This window comes from Labrus bergylta, chromosome 19 (assembly GCF_963930695.1).
Source record: "Labrus bergylta chromosome 19, fLabBer1.1, whole genome shotgun sequence".
Taxonomy (NCBI): domain Eukaryota; kingdom Metazoa; phylum Chordata; class Actinopteri; order Labriformes; family Labridae; genus Labrus; species Labrus bergylta.
Window position 1 is genome coordinate 3,595,447 of NC_089213.1, and position 18,823 is coordinate 3,614,269.

Here is an 18,823-nt window from a genome sequence, read left to right on the forward strand (position 1 = left end):
TCTTTAGAATACCATGAGATGGCCGAGCATTTCCTTTTATGAAGAAGTAATGCAACTATTTGGCATTTGCACCATAGTCAATATTTCATGCAAAACTTGACCTACATGCACTGTAATGGCATTATTTTTTAAAACCTGAGTGCTAACTTCTGTTAGTACTTGTCTACTATAAAGCTCTGGGGATGCACATTATAAACTATGATAGCACTTTGTTATGTATTGTTGCAGTAACTCTAAAATGAGCCACCATCCTGTCCTACATCACCATCATAGTTTGATTTCTCATTGACTTTTATGCGGTCATTGAGCTTGATGTTTGTCCTTTGACGCTCCATTAACTCGCTGTTTAAGATGATGGTGTCCATCACACTTGGTGTTGATGAAGGTCATGTCCTTTCACCTCATGATGGAAGCAGAGCTCAGTGAAAAGTTTAAAGAGCGAGGAAGTCGAAAGATGTCAAAAGTACAACTAAAGAAAATTCAAAGATTTTAAATAACACATCGGGATGTTTGACCCATTTAATTTTTTCAGTCCTGTTTATTACTTCCTCCTCCAACTGGCTGTTATTTCACTTTAGGACATTTATAGCACGGCTGAAACAATTAGTCCAAGGTTAATTACGCTTAATCATTAACATGTGTTAACAACTTTAATAGATGCTACATTTTTTTAAATGGAGGAAAAATCTGCATAAAATGCAACTTTTCTTTATTCTATATATTTATTAATCCAATATCTTAGTGATTTGGATTATTCTTTCAAAATAAAATAGTTTGATTAAGAGTTAATTAACAGTTTACTTGATGATAAATGGTAAATGGACTTTTCTAGTCTTCTGACTACTCAAAGCGCTTTTACACCGCAGGTCACACCTACACATTCACACACTGATGGCAGAGGTTTCAGAAGTGACCATCAGAAGTAACTGATGAAGCAGCGGGAGCAGCTTGGGGTTTGGGTCTTGCCCAAGGACACATCGGAAATGTGGCTGCAGGAGCTGGGGGTTGAACCCCCGACCTTCTGGTTAGAAGACGACCCACTCTACATTCTGAGCCATATCCTCCCTGATCATCATTTACGTCCCAAAGTGTGCAGAAAAACCCAACAGTTTAACATGAAATAATAGGGCTGTCAGCATTACCTAGTTAATTACAGTTAATTAATGTCTGAAATTGATGCTTTCCTTTTTTTTTTTTTTATCGCATCTTATTTTGTCCCTTTAGCAGCACTGTGGATCAGCCTCTGCAGTGTCTCCCTGTAGTCACAGTGATGATGGAAAAGGCACACTGCTGCACCTTTGAATGCCTCATCTCAATGTTTTACTCTCTCACTCTTGCACCTTTAATCTTCTGCATGAGGGACTCCCTTTATTTATGTCTCAATCTCCTCTTTAGTAACAGCATGCTTCCTTGCAGTGGAGACCTAAACATGTTGAGGCACGATAGAGAACAAGAAACATGCAGCACTGAGTTTGCACAGAAGCAGTAATTATGTAACACTTGCCTGCCTCCACGCAAAAAACATACATTATTAATAACTTTTTTTCTCTGCATGAAACTGAGCACTATTTAAACAGCATGATGACGTATCCGCCACATCCAGATATATATCATAAATAGGAAGGAAAACTTGCTTCTTCATTTCCCCCTTTATGTTTTTTTTTTCTTTTTTTGCTGCCCTCTGCCTCTCACACTCCTTATATGGGAAAGGAATTAGTTGCGCGAACAAGGGCGGAAACGCGGCGCGGTGACAGCTGGGTAAATTCACCGACATACAGGAAGAAAAAAAAAAAAGCACAGACGAAGCCCAGTCTGCGAGCCTGCTGCACACACACACTGCACACTCCCACGGCGAGATTCACGGCACATTGTTGAATACCAAATCACTGCTTGAGCCAGTTTAGCAGGTAAGCTACGTGCAGGTGTTGCTGTTTGTTGTTTGCAGTGGGGTTAAAAAAAAAAAAAAAAATGTTTTCCGCTGGGGCGTCAAAGAGACAACAGCGCGTCGCCGCTTCCTGCTCAGCCGCCGCGCCGCATTCAGAAATGTATTTATGAACACCGGTGTGATGCTAACATGCTAACATCACACCAGGCTGTCTAGCTCTGAGGTTTAAGTCACTGTTAGCATTGAAATGTGAAGCTTAGCCGTCACCAGCACACGTCGTTTAACCTCAGACTTCTTCTTTTCTGTTTTATGTGGCAACTTCTTTTTCTTTCCTGCAGACTAAAGCAACATTAGCTAACACAGGGAGGGGTGTGTGTGTGTGAGAGAGAATGAGAATCCAGGAAATGCCCAAAGACACAGCAACACACTCGACAACAGGGATGAGATATTTGACACACGTCATGCTAACTATTTCACCTCTGTTGCAGCTTCATTTGCTGCTTTGGGAAACAGTAAAATCACTGATCGAGCTCTCTGATGGGTGTTTTTTTTACATATTGACTGTGTCCTGATTGGTTGTGAACGAGTCCAGAACAAGTGGGAAATAATATGTAACTTTTATGATAACTTAACCCTGCAAAAGTCCTCCTCAACGCCTGTTATTTAATCGATGTTTAACATGTGTGTGAGGGTTTTTTGGCCAGGCGGGGAATCAACTTGCTCGGGGCGCAGAATTCCTCATAACACCCACCGGCTCCGCGTTAGCATCGTACGCTAGCTACCCAGTTAGCATCCGTCTGATTGAAAAACCCCGAGTGATCGCGTTAACGTCGGCGGCTTGAACTTGATTTGTGAGAGCTTTGAGTCCACCAAAGAAGGGGCTGTCTCCACGGTTCTAGCTGTGGCGTACCCCCCCCCCCCTCCCCCCTTCTTGTGCATTAAGAATAAATGATTTTTATTCTTGTTAAATGCTAAAATATAAAAAAAAAGAAAAGGCGAGTTGGACGCTTCTTCTCTTTTCGTCTGAACGGCCCGAGGCAGAAACCCTCACACAGGCCTAACCCACTTCACTGCCCTGCATGCTGATGGTGCATTTCTGCACAAGTATGCATTTGAAAGCACTTGGCATGGATTTGTATATTTCAGTAAGGAGACCATAGTGTAAAAGGATTGAATGATTACAGGTGTAAATGCATCCATAGAAAAAAAGGAATGCAATTCTTAAAAACAAGCAAACAAAAAAAAGATTAATTACACATTTACTTCTTTTTTTTGTTGGTTTAAACATGTTACGGGTTATGTGCTTAGTTTATTTCCAAGATGATGTTTTAACATTGACAGGATTGTATAAATGTGGTTTTAAGGCCACATATACATGCACCACAAAATGATCAAAACCTCCTTTCTCTGTGGCAGAATTATTATTATTTAATACATATAATATATATTGTTTTAAATCATCAGAAACATACTATTCCCCATTTTAATGTACCTTTTTAATACTCTAATAAGGCTAAATAAATGATGCATACATCAGCTGCAGATCTCAGTATATGTTGGCATTGTGAATTGTTTGTTTTGGTCTTTTGGGGGTTTTGTTGATTAGAGGACATGTCCCTGTTTATCTGTAAATGTACAGGTCTGTGCACAGCTAACTCACTTTTCTCTGACTCTGGTTCCCTCCGTCCCAGTTTTGCATGTCTTGCCTTATTTAGGTCTTAAAGGATAATCTTTAGGAAAATGTTATGAGAGGCACGATTCCTCCCCGTGACTCATTGTTGTATCTGCCCTCATGTCTCTGGAAAGTTGTGTTTTTTGGGGCAGTGGAGTTTCCCCTGAAGCTCAGCGTTTTGGCCTGAACATATGTTGTGTTCATTTAACTTCAGTGCACTTCAGGAAATGTATCTGAACATCTGAATGAAATGGAAAGGAAACCACTAAGTTCAAATGTGTCGCATGGAGGGGTTTCAACAGGAAGAAGTTTATTAATGTTTTTAAAGAGAGAACAGGCTGTGATATCCCCTACTGGAACATTTCACTGCTTGTTTTGTGTGTGTGTGTGTGTGTCTATCACTCCCTCAAACACCTAAATGGACCACTCCCTTCCTGTGTTGTCGATGAGTCACGACAGCTGAGGCCAGAAAGAGTAGAAGTTGAACTCTGGTATCTGCAGGTAAACCGTAAACGCTGCTGCAGTCCTGAACATGTAGGCATGTAGGTCAAGGGTAGAAGGGGTGTGTGTCCTGCTTTTTTTATCTAATTTTATCCCTGCGTCTTGTGGAGGAATTACTAAGCCCATCCTGTACAGACACAAAAAGATGCTCTTTAGCATGACACAACAAAAACAAACACGACCTTTCAGCAACACAAATGTCAATTAGTGAATAAATGAGGCAGGAAAAATGCAACATGGTGCTTTAAAATTCAATTTTTAAACAAAGTACTGTTTGTTGGTTATTATTAGTCTTAAAGTTTCTGATTGGCACATGGGATCCCTCACTATTTCAGTCTTAATGCTGCTGATATAATTCCATATTCATGACTTCACTTCACAGCCTGATTGCTGACATCATTCATAACCTGCCTCACCCTGATTTAAGGTGATATTATCCTGCTAACAACCTGCTTAATGTTAGCATCAGTAAAATGCTGAAGTCATGGGATCATAGCGTCAGGCTCTTCTCACACGTTTTCTCTAACTTGTGTTTATGCCAGGTAAGAAAACACTGCTCATGAAGCTCAGATTAGCTTGTTGGGACATTTGTGGACGGTTGTGCCGACTATATTAAGAGACAGAACTTTAAACAGCTTCTCTGAGAAGGAGTCCTGTTTTATCTCCTGACGTTTTTCATCAAGTCAAAGACGGGGTTCCCCATTTTCAAGTGTTCTAAAAACACATGCACCTCTTTTACAACTGTCCCTAAATGCAATTACATAAACTAAACAAAACATGTTGTTACATAAATTAAAAAAATATATATTATGAATCTTTGCATTTTGCACCAAAAGGTAAAATTGAATATCTTTGTGAATGTGTTGGTCATCTTTTAGTGCCAAGAAGTACTGAGGTCACATTCCTAATACTTGAGTACCCAACTGACTGTAAACTCAGCAATTTCTTCTTTTTGATTTTAGAACTCGAGAAGTCCTCTTACTATAGAGGATTAAACCAGAGAGTGGATGATAAGTGAAACAACACATTCTGAAAAAGCTTCAGGTTACATTTCTTTCTGTTGTAAAAAAATTTGACCTTCTTTTACGGATTCATCGGTTCAACATCGATATCGGCCCCGTTGACAGACATCAGCACGTCTGCAAATAATGTGAACTGATGTCAGTTTATTTGTTGTGCTAAATCAATTTAATCCTGACATCTAGTTCACCTGACTTCTGATTCAGAGAAGAGGTTTGAACAAACTCTGACTTGTTTTTTTTATTGTCTAACATGAGAGAAAATGTTGCATTGTGGGAGTCTGACACCAAAAGAAGTCATGAAACAAACATCGGTATCTGCCCTGCGTTTCCCAATCGGTGCATCTCCACCTTCTGTTGAATAGAAAAATGGAGAAAATCATTGTTGTCCTCTCAACTTGAAACTCAAACCAGGTCACATTTCAAACCTTTGTTATAGGCACAAAACATCAGCGTCTCCCATCACGAGGAATTTGCTTCTCTTCTTGTTATTCTAGTGCAGATATGCATGAGATTTGTTTACAGAATTTTTATTTTGTATAACCATTCTTGATAAAAGGATGAGCTTGTCAACCATTTTTTTCCTTTTACAAAAGCTGAATGTTAAAAACAATACATGAACACAAGCACACTGCCTGAGTGAAAGATGTCACGGCTGCTCAAAGATTAAAAAAGACAGAGATTGTGGCACCAATATCTACACTTAAACTCAAGTTTAGATATCTTAAACCCAGGCCTTCTCTTTTTTTTCATTCTAGTAAGATGATCTAAATGCGTCAACTTCTGCTATTTCTAACCAGGAAGTTGCGTACAAACGTGTCTCCAGCTTCATCCGCCACCCGCCACAAACTTTCACCGCCATCAGATCTCTGCACATTCAGCCGAGTCGCTTTGTAGAGAATGTGAGACGGTGGCAGCAGGTTTGTCTTGGGCGCTCTTCATTAGTGAGAGTGAGAGGGCGTTCCCCCCCCCCCCCCCCCCCCCTTTTCATAGCGAGCCAGGTGTAAGTACCTGAGACGGCGAGGCACTCGGTCCCACAGACGAAGGCGGTGTCGGGTTACAGCTGTCTTATGTAACGTCAGCCTCCCTCTCTTGAGCTGTGTGTATGTGTGTGTAAGATTATGCTAGACTTGGATTAAGTTTGTTAATCTGTTTCTTAAAAGGGTAAGGTAGGAGAATCAGTTTACATGTTGGCCCACTGACTGCAGAGAGGATGTTTACGGACGACTCGAGCTCAAGTGTGAAGTCAGTTTGTTGTGAAGCGAAGAAGAATCTGTAAACGACATAGTTGGGATAACAGGACGGGTCAGTGCAGAGTCAGCTGCAGCGAGGAATGATCTGAACACTTCAACTCGGCAAGTCCTGACCTGTTTCAAACATCCCATCTTCCTGTAGTCTTTATCTTTTCTCCTCTCTGTTTGCGTCTTCTGTTGGCTGCTTAACCTCTCTGAAGGTATACTGAGGACTTTTAATGGGGAGGTGAAATGAGCCTCTTACGAGAGAGAAAAGTGTTGTTTACGTCTGGTGGACTTTGTCTGTGAAAGAAACGTTGATAACAACTTTATTGACAAACTAATGCACACAAAATCACTTTGAATAAGATGTGTAAACTGCAGCCGTACAACGTTATGCTGTGATATGACTTTAAAACAAAAATCTAATAAATAAATAGTCCCTAAGTATAGGGGGTTAAAAAAACAACAAAGTGGTTCTGGATTTATTAGATCATTTACAGGGACCCAAAGAGCTTTTCTCTGCTGCACATATTTAAGTACTGACTAAGTGACACAAGGTATTCCTCGTGTTTCTGGAAACTCTGGTGAAAATGTCTCTTGGCATTTTAATTGCTGACAAACTGTGAAATGTAGTGATTACATCCCTTTGTTAATGACTTGTATTTATATTTCTTGTGCCTTTTTTAAAAATAATGATATGGACCTATGGGTCTGAAATAAAATATAAAGTAAAACAAAAATTACTCTTTCATGTATATGTTTTTTTAAAGTCTATAAAATGCTAAATCATTTCCCCTGATTTGTTTTCTCAAACGAGGAAGTAAGTGATCCCTGCTGTGTCTCACTTCACTACTTCTGTTAGTACCATTTGGCACACTCTGCACTAAATCCTGTAATGATTACACGCCGCGTGTCAATTTAACAAACACCTAGCTGGGGGAGGTGTTAACGCCCTTTGTGATGTCATGAAGGGAAAACCTCCAAACGGCCTGTTTGAGCACACATTTTCTGAAAAGTGGAGCAGGAAAAAGATTGAGGATGGACTTTTCTCATCATTGGGGGGTTTGTAGACGGAGTAGAGACACATGTTAGAGTTAGAAAAACATGAAGTGTATTCTGTATAATATGTGACGTTTAAACCAGGCAGCAGCCCTAGAATGTAAACGTCCCTGTGTTTCTCTCATAATGTAAACTTTCATTTGAATAATTCTTAACATTGTGTATTAAGAGAACAGAAAAGAATCAACTTCAGGATATCAAGCTGAAACGTGTGACTTACTGAAATAACAGTCCTGGTGTTGACGTCTTAAAGCGGCTTCACTAATCAGTCGAGCCTCACAGGAATAAATCAAGGTCAGAACTACCCAGCGTCCAGAACTCTGCTGTTTGTTATTCTACCAAAGCATTTAATGTGTAATTGCAGTAATTTCCTCACATTCTGTCCCAGGAGACATTCAGTCCCCAATTAGGACAAATAAGAAAAGGATACAACTTTAATGAGAGGGACAAACAGGAAGTGGGAAAGGATTTGTGTCATTACTAGTTAGTTAAAAAAATGATGGGCTTTCCTAAACGGCTCCCTCCACACGCGCACGCCGTCTGATTCACACCCACGGCTGAATGGAGAAGCCTTCGTTAATGTGGAGGGAATTAATACAGCAGAACGGGAACTTAAAATAACGATGATTTAATGTCACTCAAAGAATAAGAAGACCGAATAATATATAAAATCAATCAGATGTTTATAAGATGATTTGTTTTTTTGTAACTCCCTGTAAACATAAGACGCCTCACAGTAAAATAAACACCTTTAAAAACACAAATAAGACCCTGATTATAACGCTAAGCGTGTATGATACTTCTAATTTAAAAGATTATATGTTTTTAAAGAAGACAGCGCAGCACTTTGATGTGGCCTGCAGAGCTTCTCCCATGACGACCAATGAAAAGGTGTTACACCTGTTGTTCAGTGCATGGGGTTTTAAGTACTCACTCTCACTACACCTTCAGAGGGTTTGGCCGACGCTCAATGGTGCAGACCCTCCACATGAGCGTGCAAACAGTAGAAGTGTGTAGGCAGTGGTTTAAGAAATGCTCTGGATGAATCTGAACTGTGGTGGTCCTCCCCCTTTAGTGAGCATCAGTCGGTCAAACCTTTAGGACATGTTGTGTTAGAGGATGGAATAAGAGTCTCTCATTTGAAAGTTATCTACATTTGCAATACCATGAGATTTTCCCAGTAAGTTATTTCTGTGTCTTAAAGGACTTAAACTTATAGAGGAGCATTTTCCGACTTTGTTACTCGTACTTTTACTCCAGAAAATGATGCTGCAGATATTTACATTCTGCACAAGCAAGGCACTGTGGCTGACGTGTAAATCGAACAGGAACAAGCGTCTTTATTTTCCCCTCATCCTCCACTTGTGTTTCTCCACCTCACAGCTATGGATCAGTTGGCGAGTCTGGTGCAGCGGCTGGAGATGGCGGTGGGTCGTGTGGAGTCCATGTCGGGCCCTGGAGGCAGCGCCGGTGGAGACGTCTCTGGAGGAGGTAAAGATTAAACACCAACAATAAAAACAGATAACTACCAACACAAATCTAAAAAAAAAAAACAACCAACAACGGGTTTGAATCTGACCTGTGGCTCCTTTGCTGCATGTTTAATGTCGGTGTGTTCAGTGTGATGAAAAGAGGACTTCCTGGTTATCTGCTTGTTCACTTATTTTTGATTTTCATGGCTCTTTTCTGGAGGATGAATAAATATGATGCCTGGTTAGCGTTAAACTCTAAAGGCTTTTTCCCCCCTTTCTTCTCTCCTGTGTAGCTGTTTCTGCGTTCGTCGAGGCCTTTGACGTGATCGTCAGCGGTCCCGTGGCTCAGTACCTGTCCCTCAGCCAGAAGATCGGGGGCGACGTCCAGAAACATGTGAGTTTTAACACGCTACACCGATGAAATACCTCACACTCTCTCATCTCTGTGTTCTTACTGATGAAACTGAATCTTTTCCCTTCCAGGCAGAAATGATCAAGCAGGGCTTCAGCGCTGGGAGACAAGTCCTCATGAAAGCATCCTCCTGCCAGAAGCCCGCTGATGTGAGTCTAAAACACACACACACACACACACACACACACACACACACACACACACACACACACACACACACGTGTAATTATTCAGTAAACGTTTGCAGGTAATGGAACAGCACTGATCAATACGTTTGAATAATCGGTGAAGCAGGCTGCTGAATATTTCAGATGGATTTAAACTGGACGATCACATCTCTGAATATTTAAAGATGTATTTTTGAAACAACATAACTACAACGACCGCGCTGGAATACACTTTACCATTTTAAATCCAGCTTCAAAGAAATGCCTGGAAATCTGAAACTTCCAGAGGGGCGTCAGTTTAGCTCAGATGTTAAATAGTGCGCCCCTTGTGGCCACAGTCCTCGCTCGGTGTCCCAGGTTCAAGTCCGACCTTTGACATGTACTATAGATGTGATCTGTTTTATTTTCTAGATTTTATTTTTTGGCTTTTTGTGCCTGCATTGTACAGATAGTTAAATGGAAATCAGGGAGCATGACATGTGGGAAGAGCGTAGGTCGGACTCGAACCCAGGCCGCCCGCCTGGAGGACAACAACATTAATACATGAGGCACCAGCACAAACCACCATGCCACTGTCGCCCCCCCCCCCCCCCCTGATCTTTTAACAACCTTTTCCTTTGGGCTGTCAGTTTAGGTCAGCCGTTAGTGCGCCCCTTGTGGCCACAGTCCTCGCGGTGTCCCAGGTTCAAGTCCGACCTTTGACGTAGAGATGTGATCTGTTGTTTTTATGATAAACTCTCATGTCATCCTTTTTTCCTGCTCAGAGCGCTTTGAAGACCATCCTGCAGCCGGTGTGCAAAATCGTGGAGCAGGTGCAGACATTTCGCGAGCAGAACCGCACGTCGCAGCTCTTCAACCACCTCTCCGCCGTGAGCGAGAGCGTGCCGGCGCTCGGATGGATTGCCGTGGTGAGTCAGGGGAACTGTTGCTTTGTGTGTAAGGGAGAGCTGGCTGTGCGTGTACTTTATGAGTGAGGATAAAAAGAGTGTGAAAAAGCCGGAAACAAGCCTCTCGGATTCTGTCATCGGCGTCGGGTGAGCGACAGTTTCTTGGCTGACACGCGGCCACCAGAACAGAGCTTCACTGTTACAGTGTCAGAGAATTAACTCTTTGTTTTGTTGTTTTGATCCTCATGAATAATGCATCCCTTTTCAAACACACATAATGGATGCACTCATTACTTGTATGTTTGTAGATCTCATTATAATCTCGACCTCTGAGCTGAAGTCTTTTCCTTCACTGTTTATTCCAGTTATAAGAAATAGTTTGACATCTTTTGGGGAATCACTCGCTCTCTTGTTAAGAGGATGGATTCATGTTTGAATACTTGATTTGATTTCTTAGCATAAATATTGGAAACAGCTAGAAACAGCTAGTCTGTCTCTGGTAGATTTTGCAGTTTGGTCAATCAGAATCTTCCTTTCTCACTAATTAGTAAAACTAGTCGGTATGTTTTGTCTAATCTAACAGTCGTTATTGCTGTGGCTTAAAAAAGTTGTACAGGGTTTATTCAAAGTCTAAAAAAGTTTGAGAAATGATCAACTTTAACTGCAGAGGTTTCAAGGTCAGGAAATTCTTCAATTCAAATAAACTCATTTTTAAAGTATTAAAATAATAACATATTCTAGTTTTCCTTCTAGACAATCGGGTAAACCTTAAAGTATTTCAGTATTTAAAAATGAGGTAATCCCGTAGTTGTATTGACTGTGTAAAACATGAACATAGTCTTAGTCACCCTTTGGTTCCTGAAGAGGCGTGTGATGACGGTCGCCATATTGGAAATGCTGTCTCAACTTACCTTACATTTTATATAGAAACAGGTAAAGAGGTGGAGCCCTAGCCTCCTGGTAAACAACGCATCCACCTGTGGGTCAACTCAGCCACACCACAAATTATGCAAATGTATGAATAACTCATGAAATCAAAACAGAGGTGTTATAAAAATGTCTTTCCCAGCACAGTGAGATCATATTAAAGAAATGAGCTCTTGATATCAAACTTGTTTATCTGTTGTATAAATTTGCATTTCAACTCAGGACCTAAAGGGGGATTTTGCATTGGCTTCATCTGTTCTACAGCTCTAACTTTGAAGAGAGTGGATTCTCTTTCATTCTTCTTTTTGAAGCTCATCTGATTACCTCCAGACTTCTCCATCTCTCAGCAAGAAAGCAAAGAGGATGAACAACTTGAGTAACGTCTCATGACCTGTTGTCGTCTTGTTTGTTGTCCCAGGCTCCTAAACCAGGTCCTTATGTTAAAGAGATGCAGGACGCCGCCATGTTCTACACCAACCGTGTGCTCAAGGACTTCAAGGACAAGTGAGTAAACCTGCAGCAGAAAAACTGTCAAAGATCACTTTAATATTTTACCAAACAATATCATGATCTCTCTTTTTTTTTTTTTTTTTTAAACCTTGTTATTTGTTTTTGGAGACATGTTGACATTTTAGAAAGAGCCAGAAGGACTTTGATAATGCAGCCAAACGGATTGCTCAGTCCATCTGTCCTCCATCTTTCCTTCCTCCTGGCTCCTTTTTTTAAACTTTTACTGAGTCAGCGCTGCAACGTGACGCTGCTAGACTTCCTGTGTGCTCGTTCCTGCAACTAAACTTTTCATGTTTACGAGCAGATTAGAGGGACAGACCAGTTAGAAGATAGATGTTACTGTGATCCCAGTTAGCATGTTAGCAGCGCTTAATCTGTCAGGGAGCCCGCTGAAAATCTCTGCAGAACAAGTGTGTCGTCTATGAATAAAAGACTTTGGAGTAAATATCAAAATGTAAATATTATAAGATTTAGAACTGTTCAAATGTTTTAAATCAAAAAATCCAGAGATCTGGGAGAAAAGCTAAAAAGCCTTTATTTAATTGGCCATTTCTTGCTGCTAATACTAAAAATAGTACAATAGATATTCCATTTAATTGACATAACGCTCTTCAAAACACTTTACAGGGTTACATCCAGACACAACACGTTGAAGGACACAAAAACATTCAAACAATGTCACAAAAAAGCAAGATTAGAAATGTAAAGCTAAAGTCTGAAGAAAGTGGAACTCTCTCCCCAAACACATCTGTGACTGTCCCGTCCTGCAACAGTTCAAATCCCTGATCAAAACCAGAGTGAGGGGGGGGGGGGGGGGGCAGCAGGTTCCATGTTTGGTCCTGATTGATGGAGAGAGGAGGAGCATGGACAGCGGGAACACTAAAGACATACAGAAGTCATAAGACTGAAGTATGAAAGATTGCCTTCATAACACTTAGTTTAAACTTCACCTCCCTCCAGACTTGCTGCCTCTTTTTGTAAAAATGTTCTTTCACTTGTAACTTCCTGTTCTAGTCCATTGGCTGTCTCCTTGTTGGAAGCAGAGACCACTGGAGATGATTTAAAACATTACCAGAGGCAGATAAAAAAAACGTTTAATGCACAGGTTTTCATCAAAAGGCCGTCTTGTTTTCATGTCGTCCTCACAGGGACAAGACGCACGTGGACTGGGTGAAGGCTTATCTCCTCATCTGGACTGATCTGCAGACTTACATCAAACAGCACCACACCACCGGGCTGAGCTGGAGCAAGACTGTGAGTCTGCAGAGGAATGATACTTCAGTTAGCCTCCAAAGAGATCATTTACAAGAGACAAAGCTTTTCACTGAAGTCACAGGAGAGGGAGTGATGATGTTTTGAATATCAAACATCTGTGCTGATATCCGGTTCAACATGCACAGATATTTATTAATGTTTTGCTGGAAATGACACTCTGACAGCAGCTACAGCCAGAGAAAAGAAACTACATCAAACTCTGGACTTTTAAGGACATAAAAACAAGAATACAAAAATATTTAAAACAGACTAAAATGTACAAATACAAAGATACCTAAGAATTATGACAAAAGTTGTGGTTAAGACTTGTAACTTTTGTCTTGAATATCCAGAAATGAACTTTGTGGCTTGTTTTATCACACTTGTAGTGAAATAACTGATCTGGGATTTTGATTGACAGGGTCCCGTCGCTTCGGCCTCTGCAGCTCCCCCCAGTGCCCCCGCTGGTTGTCCTCCCCCTCCTCCTCCTGGACCTCCTCCCCCAGCAGACTTAGGCGGACCCTGTCCCAGTGGCGGCGACTCGGGACCTGACCCTCGCAACGCTTTGTTCGCCGCACTCAACAAAGGGTCTGACATCACCACTGGTAGGTGGTCTGAGGAAATGAAGTGGTCAAATCTTGACGCCATTCTTCTCCTGGTTTGATTAAATGCTGTTTCCACATGAACACACCTGATGCATGTAAGATGTGCGTAAAGCTGGCCGCGGTCCACACTGAACTGTAGAATATAGTGATGGAGCAGTGAGAACAAATACTGAACCTTGAAGAAAATGTTTCAGTTTTCCTCATTTGTAAATGATCAGTTATTTCCTGTTCTTCTCACTAACTGTTTAATCTGACCTCTCCAGGTCTGAAGCACGTCAGCGACGACCAGAAGACCCACAAGAACCCTGGTCTGAGGGGTCAGGGTGCCGTACGCACTGGGCCCAAACCTTTCGCCTCCCCGACTCCCCGACCTGCTGCGTCTGCCACCCCCACCCAGAAGCTGCCCCCGGTGTTGGAGCTGGACGGGAAGAAGTGGAAAGTGGTGCGTTGTTAGTTCAACAAACATGAGAAAAAGTTTCCTGAGAAATCACAGCTGGAGTTGAAACTGTTTAAATTAGCTTTTTTATAAATTTAGTTTTTAAAGCTTGATTACTTTTAAACAATTTAATGTTTCAATTCAAAAGTAAAAGGTGGGATGAAATGGGAAAAATTGGAACATTATGGGAGTTGTTTGTTTTATGCCACAGTCATTAAAGAACCCTAACTAAAAAAAAAATTTCTGGCTGTAAGCTCCTGTGAGGACTTTTTGGGGGGTAATTAAATGAATACTGATGTGTCCTGATGAACTGTGATAGCACATGAGACCATCAGCAACAAGAAAAAACAACCTATAAAGTTACTTTTAATGAATCTGATGTGGCGGGGGTCGGTGATGAACTGCACGCTGCCCAAGCAGACTTTATTTACAGCAAAGATTCTGAGTAAGTGATACGTTTGACTGTTAAAGACGGCAGGATGAGATTATTTTTACACTTCGTACACCGAAGGACAGAATCAGCAAAGAGATGAGATACTGTTTTGTCCACCAGGGGGCGCTAAAATCAACACAAGCAGAAAGTTCCACACAGGCGCTTTAATCTCAAACTTTCTCCTGACGTAGTTTTCTCTATTTTGTGATTCACTCTTCGTTTCTGTCGTTCTGCAGGAAAACCAAGAGGACAACCAGAACCTGTTGATCAACAACACTGAACTCAAACAGGTGGTTTACGCTTTCAAGTGTAACAAGAGCACCCTGACGGTCAAGGGCAAACTCAACTCCATCATTATAGGTAAGAGAAAAAAAAAACTGTGTGCTGGATGAAAACTGAAAAATACATTCAATCTATTAAAACTACTGTCGTCTTCTGGTAAGAAAACCATTGATTGGAAATGCCTGCAAGCAAACCTTTAACCAAAGTATACTCGACTGTAATTGTGGGTGAAATAAACTGCTTTTATAAATGTATATCTTGTGTTATGGCTGTGATATAAAATTATCTAGAAAATCAATCGCACTTCCAAATAAATAGTTGTCTTTTTGTTTTTGACCAAATAAAATCAGAAAAACAACAAATCTTGTTGTTTACTTTATCCTCTGAGTGTTCATGAGGCTGCTTGAGCTATTACTTAATGATGATGATGGTTGTAACCAAACTAGTAGTGCCTATAGTAACACGATTTGTAATAAGGGAAGGTATAATAAGCTAAAGCTTCAGCTTACACCTTTTCGGTTAACATTTTCTTTTTGTCTTTTCTTGTATTTTTATTCTATTTCTACGCTTTTCCTAATGGAAAACTGTATATGTTGACTGAAATAAATTACTACTACATGTGCTATTTGAAAAATCAATGTGTAAGTATTGACTCATGAGGTGTACAGGATCAGGGTCAATCAGAGTAACCAGCTTAAAGGATTCTGCTCTACCTGCTCATGCTGCTTGAAAATGCAAATAATAGTAGATTAAAATAATCCATAAATGAAATAGACACAGAAAAGTCTTGACATTTACACTCCATACGTATCTCTGTGCACCTAAAGTATACATTTATTTCTCTCCGTCAGACAACTGTAAGAAAACGGGCCTGGTGTTCGACGACGTCGTGGGCATCGTAGAGATCATCAACTGTAAGGACGTGAAGATTCAGGTGAGAACAACGAGAAGTGTTTCTAACAGACGCAGGGAGTCAGCTTTTCTGATCTCTGCCGTCTTATCACTCTTCAGTTTCTGTCTTTGCTACAAGACCTAACAGAGAGAAACATACAGAACTTAAATAAAGTTTTATTAAATAAAAGTCTCCGTCCAAACTAAGAAGCTGCAAAGAATAAAGTTCAGACACTGCAAATAAGTCTCTACCTGTGAGATAAGAGTAGATAGATACATGAGCAAGCTTCTAGACATCTTTCAGTAATATTACAGAGAATAAATAAGAGTGCATAGTTTTCCACAGTCTCCAGATTTTGCCCTGCTTTCATACAAGCTGATCAGTTTGAGAAACATCACACATATTGTTATGGTCTTTTTTTGATATCCAGGTCATTGGTAAGGTCCCCACCATCTCCATCAACAAGACGGACGGGTGCCACGTCTACCTGAGCAAAGACTCTCTGAGCTGCGAGATCGTCAGCGCCAAGAGCTCAGAGATGAACATCCTGGTACCCAAAGGCGAAGAAGGCGACTTTGTGAGTGACATTTCTAAAAACTTTTGATGACCTCTTTGTTTGGCCTGTTGTCTTTCGGTGGACGAGTGGAGAGCTTCGTCCTCGGCCAATCAAATCTTCAATAGATGATGTTTTAAAAAGTGTGAGGAGGATCTGAGGCAGCACACCTGACATGAAGTAAATGATAGATACTGCATTGATCCCGAGGGGAATTCAAAACATCCAGTAGCAGGTTACAAAGACGTACATGAAACATTTGTTACAAATTAAACCACAAAACCGACGCCCCCCCCTCCCATACATATATATTAACCCGAAAAAAAGATTTAAAGAATCCCCCTAGATGAATCAAACTTAAACTGTGCAATTAAAAATAGACTTGTACAAGAAATGTACATAACCCGTGCAGGGATAAAAATATGTGACATTTAAACAAGAACCTAAAAACAGTTGAGGAAAAAAATCTGTAATTAGACCTGAAAATAAAAAAATAAAAAACTGTAATGCTACTGTTCAGTAGTCTGATTACCTGGAGAGAAAAACTGTCCTTGAGGCGGTTCATTCATGCTCTTAAAACGTTTACCTGAAGGAAGGTAAAGAGTCCTGTGAGATGTGTAATGTCTTCCTCTTTCAGCAGCTGGTGGTGTAAATGTGTGGAAGCATTTTTTAACTTTCTACGTTGCTTTGTAGAAAGTGGTGAGATCTCGTGGATATGCAGTTTTTCTTGTGCCTTATTGACGACCTCTCTGCTGTTCAAGGACCAGGAGAGGGAGTCTCATTAATACCTGTTAAAAGACCATTACAGTACTTCAGTAGTGAGGAGATAAAAGCATGAATTATGGTGTGTGAGGGTCGTTAACAGTTAGCATTGATGGGGCGCGGTGGTTAGTGCGCGCGCCCCATGTATTGAGGCTGTAGTCTTCCAAGCGGGCGGCCCAGGTTCGAATCCAGCCTTTCCCGCACATCATTCCCCACTCTCTCTCTCTCCCTGATTTCCGACTCTGTCCACTGTCCTATCTCTACATTAAAGGCACAAAAAACCCAAAAACAAATCTTAAAAAAGGAGAATGTGGATTGACGAGAGTACAAAAGAGAAAAACAACTAAAAAAGTCAGAACGCAGCAGCACAGAAGTCCAACCTGGATGACTGTCAAACATATTGCATAATGTTGTTATAAGATGACCATTACAGTACTTCAGTAGGGTGTGAGGGTCGTTAAAAGTTAGCATTGATGATGTTAATGAGGTGGTGAAAGTGTGACTGGATGACTTTCGTTTGCCAGCCTCGTCCTTTTTATGTTGCCCTAAAATAAAAACTCAGTTTGCCTTCTCTCTCTCTCTCTCTCTCTCTCTCTCTCTCTCTCTCTCTCAGGCGGAGTTCCCCGTTCCCGAGCAGTTCAAGACCGTCTGGGACGGCAAGAAGCTCGCCACCACAGCAACAGAAATTGCCGGATAGAAAGGGGGGGCGGAGAGTAAACCTGCCGCTCCTCCTCCTCCTCCTCCTCGTCCACACCCATCCCCATTCCCTTTTTTTGCAAATTGCCTTCCTGACTGATCCACCGCCCCACCAGCTAACTCTCACACTGTAGACTGAGATTTGGACCTCATGTGTTTATATCTCCCCTCCCCCCCGTCATTTTATCAGCCAATCACAGCTTAAGCTGTCCCTTCCATCAGCCAATGAGAGGTCTGCTCGCTTTTTACTCCCTGGAGCAAATCCTCCAGCCAATCAACAGGGAGCAGCTTATCGTTCCAATGAATTTGCCTGTGAGCACTTTTCCAAAAAAAAACATTCCTGAGTTTTGCCAATAGCTGCGATGCTCTGTGTGATATTTCATATCTATCAGGATCATGCTAAGCTAAATTTAACTTGTAGACTAGCCAACAGGGGAACAAGAAGTCCCTTAAGACACAAGCACTGCAGCCAATCAGGATGCTTCAGGCTGTTATTCCTTTCTTCTTTTCCTGGTCAGGATGGGCTAATGTGTTTTTTTTAAGTCTGATCGATTTCTGTTATTATGCAATTCACTGGTGAAGCACTTCCACCTAAAGCCCTTTTACAGGAGATAAAGGCATCATATCACCTCTGCTGATGTTGACTGTATTGATATTAACATTCATAGTGGATAATAAATAAGTGTCAGAGCACATAAATAAAGAGTGAAATCACGTTATACACATCAGAAAAACGCTCCATCTTGATGATGTTTGAACAATTCAAAGCTGCAGGATAATTATCATTCCATGTGCTTTCCCCCTAAACCCACTCATAGGACATTCCCGAGTATAAAAAAAAAAACATTCCACATAAGGAGACGTGTAAGAGCAAGTCTGTGAAAGAGAGACTAAGAAGATAAAGACGAGGCTGAAAGTAATCATCGACTGTTTTTAAAACTCCGCCTCAGTAGTGGAAACATCTGCTGTAACCATCCGTATAAATATGAACAACTATTGAAGAGTCTGTAATAATTGTGGTAGCCACGTCTACTCTGCTCTCCACCGACTTCTTTTACATCGACTCTTTTTCTTTGACTTCATTTTTATTTAGTTTTTGGGTCCAAAATCAGAGATCTGCTCATTAGTACTGGAGACATCATTAAAAATGTTGCAATACACAAT

At 41.0% G+C, this 18,823-nt stretch overlaps 1 protein-coding gene across 1 annotated transcript; it reads left to right on the forward strand.

Moving 5' to 3' along the window:
- The first annotated feature begins 1,747 nt into the window (after positions 1 to 1,747).
- Positions 1,748 to 18,822, forward strand: cap1 (CAP, adenylate cyclase-associated protein 1 (yeast)). The gene is made up of 13 exons (XM_065948203.1): positions 1,748 to 1,907; positions 8,755 to 8,862; positions 9,137 to 9,237; positions 9,327 to 9,404; positions 10,187 to 10,330; positions 11,655 to 11,740; positions 12,895 to 13,000; positions 13,422 to 13,605; positions 13,869 to 14,047; positions 14,711 to 14,834; positions 15,608 to 15,690; positions 16,079 to 16,225; positions 17,577 to 18,822. Exons 2-13 carry the CDS (start codon positions 8,757 to 8,759, stop codon positions 17,658 to 17,660), a joined length of 1,422 nt encoding a protein of 473 aa, XP_065804275.1. The 5' UTR covers positions 1,748 to 1,907; positions 8,755 to 8,756; the 3' UTR covers positions 17,661 to 18,822.
- The last annotated feature ends 1 nt before the right edge of the window (position 18,823 follows it).

Bases quoted from the DNA above. Each gene is read 5' to 3' on its own strand.
- cap1 (XM_065948203.1), top strand. From the start codon at position 8,757: ATGGATCAGTTGGCGAGTCTGGTGCAGCGGCTGGAGATGGCGGTGGGT. The intron at 13,606-13,868 runs GTAGGTGGTCTG...TGACCTCTCCAG, and splicing joins AGGGTCTGACATCACCACTG to GTCTGAAGCACGTCAGCGAC. The intron at 15,691-16,078 runs GTGAGAACAACG...TTTGATATCCAG, and splicing joins GTAAGGACGTGAAGATTCAG to GTCATTGGTAAGGTCCCCAC.